The sequence below is a fragment of the Leptonychotes weddellii genome, chromosome 2 (assembly GCF_054177405.1).
Source record: "Leptonychotes weddellii isolate Sample4059 chromosome 2, ASM5417740v2, whole genome shotgun sequence".
NCBI classification, from domain to species: Eukaryota; Metazoa; Chordata; class Mammalia; order Carnivora; family Phocidae; genus Leptonychotes; species Leptonychotes weddellii.
In genome coordinates, this window is record NC_138370.1 from 139,593,330 (window position 1) to 139,604,842 (window position 11,513).

At 43.7% G+C, this 11,513-nt stretch overlaps 1 protein-coding gene across 7 annotated transcripts in view; it reads right to left on the bottom strand.

The window, feature by feature from the left end:
• The window catches only part of PDGFRA (platelet derived growth factor receptor alpha), a 115,325-nt gene that overhangs the window by 24,722 nt on the left and 79,090 nt on the right, over positions 1-11,513 (bottom strand). For all 7 annotated transcript variants that reach the window (XR_004072391.2, XM_031018376.2, XM_006747506.3 and 4 more), the window contains 6 exons: positions 9,882-9,942; positions 7,726-8,043; positions 4,248-4,508; positions 2,920-3,050; positions 1,504-1,675; positions 1,222-1,411 (listed from right to left, as the gene is read on the bottom strand). Coding sequence is in view for 6 of the 7 variants with exons in the window: in XM_031018376.2 (XP_030874236.1) it covers positions 1,222-1,411; positions 1,504-1,675; positions 2,920-3,050; positions 4,248-4,508; positions 7,726-8,043; positions 9,882-9,942 (1,133 nt within the window). In the remaining variant the exon portion in view is untranslated. The remainder of the gene's footprint in view (positions 1-1,221; positions 1,412-1,503; positions 1,676-2,919; positions 3,051-4,247; positions 4,509-7,725; positions 8,044-9,881; positions 9,943-11,513) is intronic.

The window sequence follows — 11,513 nt, forward strand, 5'->3', positions numbered from 1 at the left end:
CACTTAATTCTTAAACAGAAGCCCAGACATCTTGAGACGAGCAACAGGACACAGTCTACACACTGACATGGAGAGGTCTCCAGGATGACATTCCTGCTTGTTGGTATTTGCTTAAAGAAACTCTGGAAGGTTTCAGAAGAACCTAATGAAACTAATAAAAGTACTTCCCTCTGCCTGGGGAGGCAGGGAGACCAGGGCAAATGGCGGCAGGAATGGAGCAAGGCTTCTTACAATGCACCTTCTTGATGCTTAAGTACTAATAAAGCACAAGATTCCATCACCTTTTAAAAAAATAAATTAGAAAAATCTATTTCTTCATACTTTATTAAAGGGAAGTTTCCCCTAAAGATTTCTTCCATGTGTTATAAGTGACATTTGACTCTGTGTGTTTTTATGGGTTCATCAATAAAGTATTTGCCCATTTGATTGCCCTTCTTTATAAAATATCACAGGGGCACCTGGGTGGCTCAGTCGTTAAGCATCTGCCTTCGGCTCTGGTCATGATCCCAGGGTCCTGGGATCGAGCCCCACATCAGGCTCCCTGCTCATCAGGGAGTCTGCTTCTCCCTCTGCCGCTCCCCCTGCTTGTGCTCTCTCTCTCTCTCTCTGTCAAATCAATCAATCAATCAATCTTTAAATAAATAAGTAAACGTGTAAAGCATCACAGTGCCAAAAAGCCACAGGATGGATGGGAAGAGCGCTGGTCACAAAGCGTGACAAGCTCAGGCATCCCTGAAATTCTCCATGCCTCAGCGTCCTTCTGTGTAGCGTGGGATAACCATATGCAATAGCACAGTGTCCTTTCCAGAATTAGTTAAATGAAATTATATGTGTGGAAGGATTTTGAGGGCCCGAAAGTACGGCATCACCATACATGTCTACTTGCCATACAGATGGTGGATGTCATGGAATATATCCAATCCAAGTGGGTCCAACTTTACTTCCTTTCCTCCATCCCTTCCTGGATGCAGGAAATGATCTTTCATTGGGAACAGAGCTCTTTAGTTCTTTTTTCTTATTTTATTATTAAATATTTATCAGCACAGTATTAGCACATGGCAACGTTATCATTAAAGGTACTTGATTTCAAGTATCTCCTGTGTCAGACTTCTCATTTTCTAGATTGAGTCTTGGTTTGTGTTGTAAGACATGCACAAACCTCAGTCTATCTAGAGAGACACAGTAAAAAGAAATGCATACTTGGGAAGGGTGTTTCTTTACCTTATTTCCTGAATCCTTTCTATGTCCGTGGTGATCTCCGTGAGATTTTCAATCAGAGTCAGGTTGTCCTTCAGCCAGGATATCCTGGGAGGCGGGTAGGCCTGCACGTCCACCACAAAATGTTTGACTTCATGTAGGTCGACAGCTTCCAATGGGCTGAAGTTGGGTTTGATTTCAATGAACCCTTTCTCTGTACAGGGAAGAGTTTCCATTAAGTAATGATTACCACGCGGTGGATCCTGAGCATCAGGGACAACTGACATTTTAGAAAGCAGAATGTACCATGGACAGAAATGGTGACTTTCTTCATCTCTTTGACCTCCTTGGTGGCCTGGCGGGCAGCACATTCATAATCTCCACTATCTTTCACCGTGGCCTCGGGGACCCTCAGAGTGTACACCAGTTTGATGGACGGGACTTTGATTTCCTCCAGCATGGTGATGCCTTTGCCTTTCTACAGCAGAAGGGGAGGAAAACCACTTTAAAAAGCTGGCTCCAGAGAGTGAACCCTCATACACACCGTGGGTGGGGATGAGGTGCTAATGTAAGTTCCTGGATTCTAATGTCCTCCCCCCGCCAACCCCACGGGGCTATTGGTAAGGGGGCGGGGCGGAGTTGTGCATGCACAGGGCAGAGGCTAATGGGAAATCTCTGTACCATCTGCTCAATTTCACTACAAACCTAAAACAGCTCTAAAAAATAGTCTAATAAAAAAATTTTCTTAAGCTAGTGCCTTAGAAAATCACGTTTTAAAAAGGATATTTAATGGCATAGTACGGTGTTTGTGATATACTGCCAGAGGAAAAATGATGTGACAAAGTACTATTAAAAGTATAATACCTATTAATGATTACATTTATTTTGTATACAAAGTATTGAAAGGATTTATCTTCCTAGAATATTAACAGTGATGTCCTGGGAAGTGGCTTTTCCTCTGTTTCTCTAAATTTGATAACATTATGATGATAAACCTGTATTATTTTTATTATCTGATGAAAGCTTTGTTTTATAAAACAATACTTAGATTATATATTTTGGGGCCAAATAGCATGTACTATGGTTTGGGGGGAAATGTCTATCTCCAATAAATGAGAAGAAATGTTTATGCTTTAAGGATTAAGGGTAATCAAGCATGAACAGTAAAATCAAACTGCCTCATATTCCGGGAAGATGTACACATATAGGATTATGAATGTCTCTTCAGTGCATGAGGTCATAATGTCATATGTGAAAATGCCCAATTTCCAATCAATGCCCTGGAGAGACAGGAAGAGGGGAAGCAAAAGCACAGGGGAGAGAAATGGATAAAAGGAGAGAAGCTATCAAATGCCAAAAAAGAACAGGGAACAGAAATTTGCAAATCAGGAGTGAAGGGGAATTAGATAGAGAGGTAGATAGATAGATAGACAGATAGATAGACAGATAGAGCTGTATGTATAGAACCTTCCTATTTCTTTCTTTCTTATGAAAAAGAAGGCTCAGTGTACAACCTTTATAGATTCTGAAGGTCCTGGTCCAGCTAGCGTCTCAATCTCCCCCATTGCCCAATGAGCCATAAAGTGATCTAGTCAAATGGGCTCACAGCAGAGATGGAAAGCTGAAGTCTGGAGAAGATCGGTGTCATGCCCCGTCAGTGACAGGTCTTCTGAGCCCTGCTGTGCTCTGCTCCATGCCACCAGGAGCCTTGTAGGTACCTACCACTTCTCCAGGGTAAGTCCACTGAAGGTCAACCACCTCATTGTTAAAGACGGCGCAGGTGACCACAATCGTCTCCCCTGACTTATACACAGTTTTAAGAGCTTCCATTTCTAGATCAAGTTCTGATGTTGCTATTTAAAAGAAGAACAAACAAAAGGACCTCATTATCCACAGTATAGTTAGAACCTTATAAGGTTTGGGTTTGCTTTCTCTTTTAAAACCCTGAAAAATAGTTTTCTTCTCTTTTTAAGCTTTTTGTTTGTTTGTTTTTGTTGGCGGGGGGGTAGGCAGTGGAAGAGGAAGAGCGAGAATCTTAAGCCCCAACTCAGGGCTCAATCTCACAACCCTGAGATCATGACCTGAGCCCAAGTCAAGAGTCAGATGCTTAACCAACTGAGCCACCAAGCTGGCCCAAGAAAAATAATTTTCAAACCACTGTGATCAAGACAAGTTTTTTGAAGTCTCAGAAACTTTGATTTTGTGTTGGCATATATAATTTGGCACATAGTTATAAAATAACACACACACATACCTACAAACACCTACACACAAAATAGTAACAAGAGTAAAACTAAATTCCAATCGGACAGAACACCACATTCCTGAGCATTTGGGTTAAGGATGGCTCTCCTCTTCTGCAACCACCTTTATAGATGTATTTATTCATTTAATCAACCAGCCTTTTCTGACCAGCACTGCTCTGGGCACTTTGCTCCTCCCTTACCATTTCTCTCCTTCTCTCTCCCACCTTGCTGCTCAACTATTCTCAGCGCTTTTCTAGAACCAAGCACAGTGCTGGCATAAAAGAAGCCCTTACCCAGCGTTCAGTGGCATTCTGCTCACCCCAAACTGCTGACCCCCAACACGCATTACCCTTTCCCATTCACATGAACCACTCACATCAAAGGGAGGGCTGTAGCAACAAGCTTTGCTCGAAATCAAAATCACTTTTCTTAAGTTACTGAAGTTAATCTATGCATCCAACCCCCACAGGTGTGTGTTTGTTTTTAGGGCCTCTGTAGTCAGGAATGTGGGTATAACAGTAAGAGGCTTATGTGAGAAAAGAATTCCTTACAGTATTTCGAAGTCAACTGATGAAATATGAAATCTTACAAGGGGTAAGGAAGCATTTGTTTTTAGTAGTGCTAAGCTTAATATTATTACAGCCACAGAGGGCAGCCTAACGTATGGTAAAGGTGGGGTCCTAAATCCCCAAATATTCAGGGTCTCCATCACCAGGGACTATGGTTTAAAAAAACAAAATCCTGTATACATCTAGTTATTTTGCCTTTAGCTCTTTAAAGAAGGAGAGAGAAGGTTACAAGTACCTTTTAAAGCATAAACATTAAACGGGATGGTCTGGAACGTCTTCCCTCTGATGGTGGCTTCGCAGACATAGGGCCCAACGCTGAAGGTCCCATTAAAGCCCTGTCTGCTGTCATAGGAGGCGTGCACCACCCCGTCACTGCTGCGCAAGGTCACCGGAGTCTCGGGGTCAGTTGTGCGACAAGGTATGATGGCAGAATCATCATCCTCCACGATGACTAAATAATCTGTCATTCCTAGAGGTACAAAGGCTACATCCGGGTCTATAGTTTGGGAAAGAAAGAAAAACACGTTAGGCATTAATTTCACCTTTACACATATATTCAGAAGAAAAATTATCCCACTGGCATTAATCACATTAGGTATGAATGATACCTTCACATATATCCAGAACTTGTCACCACACTGACATTAATCACTGTAAGAGCTAGAAGGCTACTTTATTTTTTTTTTTTAAAGATTTTATTTATTCATTTGAGACAGAGAGAATGAGAGACAGAGAGCATGAGAGGGAGGAGGGTTAGAGGGAGAAGCAGACTCCCTGCCGAGCAGGGAGCCCGATGCGGGACTCGATCCTGGGACTCCGGGATCATGACCTGAGCCGAAGGCAGTCGCTTAACCAACTGAGCCACCCAGGCGCCCTAGAAGGCTATTTTAAAGTATGAATAACACCAAAATGCCTGTACCCTAGTAAAAAGATTGGTGATGACTAAATATTAGCCAGGAGTTGAAATCAAAATTTAAGCACTACTGAAAAAATGATCAATAATCAAGTCTATTCAAAACAAGAGAAAATACTCATAATTTCAAAAATTCTGGTCATAAACATCCTCTAAGACCACTGATTCCAAACACCTTGATGCCAAGACCCCTGACTTCAGGGAATGAGTGACTTATGAAGGATACCTGGACCCTGTCTTTGTTCTGACCAGTTAGTGCCTGGATGCTTCAGAGGACATGTGCCCCAGACCACGATCACCAATAAAAACCCCAGACCCCCCCAAAAAAAGAATTTAAAAATTCCTATTGTCTATAGTCAGTATTACTGAAAAGTAGTACAGAAACCTATTTAAAAAAATCATCTGTCAAGTAATAAATAGAATTTACAGTTCCACAGCCTGAGAATTTTATTTCCAAAAGAAAACCAGCTATGTAAGTTACTACAGTACGGAATACTGAGAGTCTCAAACGTCGGGTTCAGAAGGGCCCCTTACTCTCCATGACTACAGATAAAAAGATCTCTAACTGACAGCAGTGCAGAACTTACTTGGATAGTGTTTGTGCTGAGGGTAGGGGAGAATTTTTGGACAATTTTAAGATGATCAAAACAAACAAACAAACAAAAAGATGATCAAAACATCATATGCCTTTAACAAGCCCATATTCCTACCATTCTCTTCAAAGCAGGGGGCATTTATGTGTGAACAAAGCTGGGGTGACATTCTAAACGCCTACCCTTCTTAAAACAAAACCTTTTATTGTTAGGAAGAGGGTTCAGACAGTTAAGAATGTCATGAAAGAAATGAAGAGAGTCGAGATCCGTGGGGCACCCACAGTTACAGAGGACAAGAAGAGTGGCTGATTTAAAAAAAATAATGGGGCGCCTGGGTGGCTCAGTCGTTAAGCGTCTGCCTTCAGCTCAGGTCATGATCCCGGGGTTCTGGGATCGAGCCCCACATCGGGCTCCCTGCTCAGCGGGAAGCCTGCTTCTCCCTTTCCCACTCCCTCTGCTTGTGTTCCCTCTCTCTCGCCGTGTCTCTCTCTGTCAAATTAAACAAATTAAAAAATCTTAAAAAAAAAAAAACTTACAAGGAAAAGGCAGAAAGACAGGAAGACATATTTCAGAGACCCCCTTACCTCACCTCTGCCAAAACAAGATGGCAAGAGTTATCAATAGTTTGTATATTTATTTGCTTTAAGCCAAGTACTCTAGCTATAGTCCCTTTTAATTTATGTACGAAGATTTCCATTACTTGAGTTTGTGTTCAGAGTTCCAAATCCTTGAATTCTGTTAGTAAAGATTTCAGCAAACAAAGCTACGAATTCATCTCAGGTTAAAATATGCATTTTGATATTCATAACACATCAGCCAGGGCTTCCTTTAAAAATGCAAGTCTTGGGCGCCTGGGTGGCTCAGTTGGTTAAGCGACTGCCTTCGGCTCAGGTCATGACCCTGGAGTCCCGGGATCGAGCCCCGCATCGGGCTCCCTGCTCAGCAGGGAGCCTGCTTCTCCCTCTGACCCTCCCCCCTCTCATGTGCTCTCTCATTCTCTCTCTCTCAAATAAATAAATAAAATCTTAAAAAAAAATAAAAATAAAAATGCAAGTCTTCCCTACCATAATGCACTATCCATGCAATGTTTAAATAGTATCATGGCTCTTCTTTAAACAACTGTCCTTGGTAGAAACCAATATACACAGATAGAGATAGATACAGACAGAGATGGATACAGACAGAGATGATATAGATTTATAAAGATATAGAGAGACAGATACACACAAAGGAACAGATAAAACATAGATACAGGTACAGATGTAGACTTAGATCATTACAAGGAATGCACGGGGCAGACCAGCTGGGTGGTAAACCAAATGAACCTCAAGCTCATGACTAAGCCTAGCTGATTAGCAGGGCTGCTGGGAGAAAGCACCACACCATCTTCCACTCTAGGAGCAGGCTCACACCCCAAGGCCATGCCCTCCAAAGGGGCCCCCAGCCAAGGACTGTGTGGCACTGGGGTTCCTTAGGTCCCAGACCTCCTTGACACAGAGCTCTAGGACTCATCTACTCTACCTTCCTTCCTTCCCTCCTCCATTCAAGGTCACACCCACAATGCGGGCAAACAGCCCTCCCAGGCTCTGCTGGATCCCTCCCCATTTTCTCGCACAGGCTTGTCCCCTCGACAAGCCCTAGCGTGCTTCATCCCATCTTACTCCTGTCTTGGCACCTGCTTCTCACAGGTCGGGAGACAACATCATTAGTATGGAGTTTGCCCCCAGATTTGAATTTAAAAAGCCCACCTAATTAATCAAGAATATATATTTCATGCCATCTGAAAGAATAGCATGGTTATTTGGAAGCTATTAAAATAAACGATAAGCAGCTCCAAGATACCTAATTAATTTTCGTGTCCCCAACACTTCGCATAGCGCCAGACACACAACAAATAAGCTGCAAATACTCGTCAAGCTTGGTTGAGCTGAACAGAAATGAAGTCGTTTCAGACTTTTTTGCACAATGCCAATGAAACGTGCCCTGATAAAAATATTTTCTAAAATTTAACGTGGTTCCAAAACGTTACCCATACATGTTTCTCGATAATGGTCTCACAAGTGACCTTGGTTTAACGTCGTGCGTTCTCTTGTATTTGTCACATTTCCTCCCGTAAATGTTTATCGTGTTCGTATTTCTTAAGACGCTGACCCAGCTGGCGGGAGGGGCAGGGCCAGGAGCATGGTGCAGGGGCCCGCACGGCTCACCTGGCACGTAGATGTAGACGTGCCTGCCTTCGATCTCCGTTTCCTCCGTCTGAGTGTGGTTGTAATAGCAAGTGTACAGGCCTGTGTGCGCCGCCGACGCGTTGACCACCTCCAGCACGGTCACAAAAAGGCCACTGTTATTCTCCTCATTCCTGATTTCCACGTTGGGGTTCTCTTCTTCAGACATGGGGTACTGCCAGCTCACTTCGCTCTCCCCAAAGCATCTCAGGGAAAAGGATGAATTCAGCTGCACGACCTTTTCATTTTCGTTTGGGAGGATAGACGGTAACGAAAGCTGGCAGAGGATTAGGCTGGGCCCTGTAAAAGGAAACAGGCTCTGAATAGGGCGCAGCCAGAAAGGACAGTCTCACCCAGAGAACCGAGAAGAGCCAACAGCAGTGGCTTACGGCAACAATGGCCGTTTCTGCGCCAAAATCCGTTAGCCTGGATGCCCATGAAAGGCCCCCCATTATAACAGCCGCGGCATCTGCTGAGAGCAGCAAATGCTCCAAAGGCCTCAAAAGCCCCACCAAACCCTGAGATTCACCCCAGCGAACACTCAGATGGAGAGAGGACGCCTGATTCCAATTCCATATTTCAGACTCTCGTGTGTGACCATAAAGCATCCCAAGAGGGCAGAGACGCGAGCACATATGGGTTCTTTATTGTCCACATTCCCTGCAGACGCTCCCCTCAGTACGAAATGGGGTGAGAACCAGGGCGGGGAGACTGAACGAAGCACAAAGCAGGTCTGTGTTCAAGAATCATGTCTTTTCCATTCCTCACAACACTCCGGCATGCTTCCTCGCTTAATTTAATTTAATTTATTTATCTTTAAGTAGGCTCCACACCCAATGTGGGGCTTGAACTCACGACCCTGAGATTAAGAGTCTCGTGTTCTACTGCCTAAGCCAGCCAAGCGCCCCTGGATTTTAATTTTTAAATTAAGAATACTTAAATACTGGGCGCCTGGGTGGCTCAGTTGGTTGAGCAACTGCCTTCGGCTCAGGTCATGATCCTGGAGTCCCGGGATCGAGTCCCATATCGGGCTCCTTGCTCAGCAGGGAGTCTGCTTCTCCCTCTTACCCTCCCCCCTCTCATGTGCTCTCTCTCTCTCATTCTCTCTCTCAAATAAATAAATAAATAAATCTTAAAAAAAAAAGAATACTTAAATACTTAAAGAATACTTAAATACTTACATTTTTAAAGTAGGACTATTTAAAGAAAACTCTAAGTTCATCTTAGAACCTAAAATTTCAGTCCAGTTTTCCCTGTCTATAAAACCGACAGAAGAGATTTTATGACTTAATTATTAATCTATGGTCTCTAATCTCCTTTGGAGCCCAATGTGGGAACCCCACCCAACTTCACTATGCACCCACTATGACTCTTGCAGCCTCAGGCCGGGTTCATAAGTGCATTGGGTCACCTATCCTCCCGCAGACGGGGTATACTTGGTGGTGTTTGGAACTACTGAACCCTTGCTCAAGGCTAACATGTCCATACAGATAAGCCCCACAGACGCTAACAGACTTAAGTTAACTCCTCAGACCAGAAAAACATTGGGTTCACGGTGAACATCTGTGATGTATAAACATCTGGATGAAAACTAAGAAAACGCCCATAAATATTTCCACAAATGGTCCAAGTGGTATCCTCCTGGTAGAAAAACGTTAGTAAGATTTCCCAAGAGTCAAATATTCTATCAATCAGATTCCAAGGGAAAACGTGGCTCTAAGATTTTTCCAGCAATTTAAGCATCTTCCACTTAAGACAGGTATGATTCCTTGGACATGAATTTTCCATCGTTTATTTCCTTCGAACATTTGCAAACGTCTCCGGAAATCCATGTCCCAGGAAAAAGAAAAGAGCAATGGGCAAATTTAGGCAATGATTCCTACCACGTTTCGATGCCAGGATTATACATATACTAAAATTGCCACTGGTGAGCATTCCTTTTGAACTGGAGTTAGCTCGATCCAGCAAAGGGAACTGAAGGCTTGTGGTCATTCTAGGTAACTTCTCAACATTTTCGACTTCCCTCCCCTCTCTTGGACTGTGTTTGCAGAGTGCAAGGAATACACTCCCAGAGCACAGAACTTAGAAGGCAAGGGTTCCCCCAGAACAGTGAAGTCGGAGAATATTGGGATCCTTACCTGTGAGGAGACAGCCTAAGATCAGGAGGGCCAGAAGGGAAGTCCCCATCATTCTGGAAAACTGGAAAATCAAGCGTCAAACAGAAGCAGTGTTAGCCAATAAAACCACTGGGGAGCCTCGCTCCTTTTGTGCTTTGCAACATGGAAAACATTAATAGCATCATTTTAGTCGAAAATACCTCGCTTTAAGATTCATGGTTAAAGCAGTTAAGATACCTAAAAGAGAATCCCATAGCCCAACGGGACCCCAAGATCATGACAGGAGCCATCTGAAGCTGAAACCCTTTTGGATTGCACGCAGCTTTCAAATTCCAAAAAGTCTGGCTTTTATGGTCTCAGAATGCATCCGAGAGTATAAGAGAACTGTTCCTTTTATTTTTTTTTTTTAAAGATTTTATTTATTTATTCATGAGAGACAGAGAGAGAGAGAGGCAGAGGGAGAAGCAGGCTCCCAAGGAGCAGAGAGCCCGATGCGGGACTCGATCCCAGGACCCTGGGATCATGACCTGAGCTGAAGGCAGACGCTTAACCATCTGAGCCACCCAGGCGCCCGAGAACTGTTCCTTTTAATCCATTGAAATGAAGAATGTGAAAAACAAGCACACACGTATTTACTCAACTTCCAAACTGGAGCTATTTTCGCTCAAAATAGGTTGTCATTTGCTTTGTGTTTCGCTACAGAGAGTATGTGAAGTACGTGAAACTCAACCACTACCTTTGGAAAAGATGCTTGGGCTACAACAAGTATCTTTTTATTGACAAGCCATTCTGATCTCGAGTTTTTGAAAGTCAAAACCAATGTCAATTGGAGGACATCCCTTTGCCATGCACGGGCCCCTAATAGGCTCAGGACCCACTGCACTCACAGTCGGGCTGACCAAGGTAGGGGAGCCCAGGGCACAGGCGTGGAAGGAGCAGTGAAGGTGAGGCAGGGAGAGGAAACGGGGAGAAAAATATGCCTAAATGTCTGTGTTTTGGGGGATGCGGTAAACCACCCAATAATATTCAGTAGAGACCTGGAGAAACCAAGTCTTTGACTCCAATTGCCTGCTGCAAAATCTGAGGAATGAAAGAGAAGTGGAGAGAGACTGAAACCAAACGGCGCAGGACACAAGCAGGGAAAGGGAGGGAAAATTAAGAGGGACCCAAGGAGCCCCAAGGTGAAGCCATGGAACAGTCTATTCTGGTCAATCCCATGAAAAGGCCCCTTTTTCCTTATCCGTTTCTTTTCTTGCGCATCCCCACTCGCCTTATTTTATCTCCTCCCCATCACTTCCCACGTGAAGTCACTGATTTCATGATCTGACTGAAGTCAATGAAAGACCTGCGCACAGGCTTACAGGTGTGGACGCTGCGAAGCACCCAAGTTTCGATTGGAGAGGTCCCACAGAGGGGCCCCTGGGGGGGTGCAAGCTTTAGAATATCCCATTAAAAAAATGACCTAAGCCTTTTTCTGGGATGTCCTGGGTCCCTACCTTGCTCAAAACCCCAACACATGAAATGGAAAGACTTCATGGGATTTAATTTTTTCCATCACTAGCTTTGGAAACTAAGATGTGTGTTCATGATTCTTGAGTAAACTGGCCTAAAACAAACAAACCAAGAAAACACAGCAAAAAAAAAAAAAAAAAA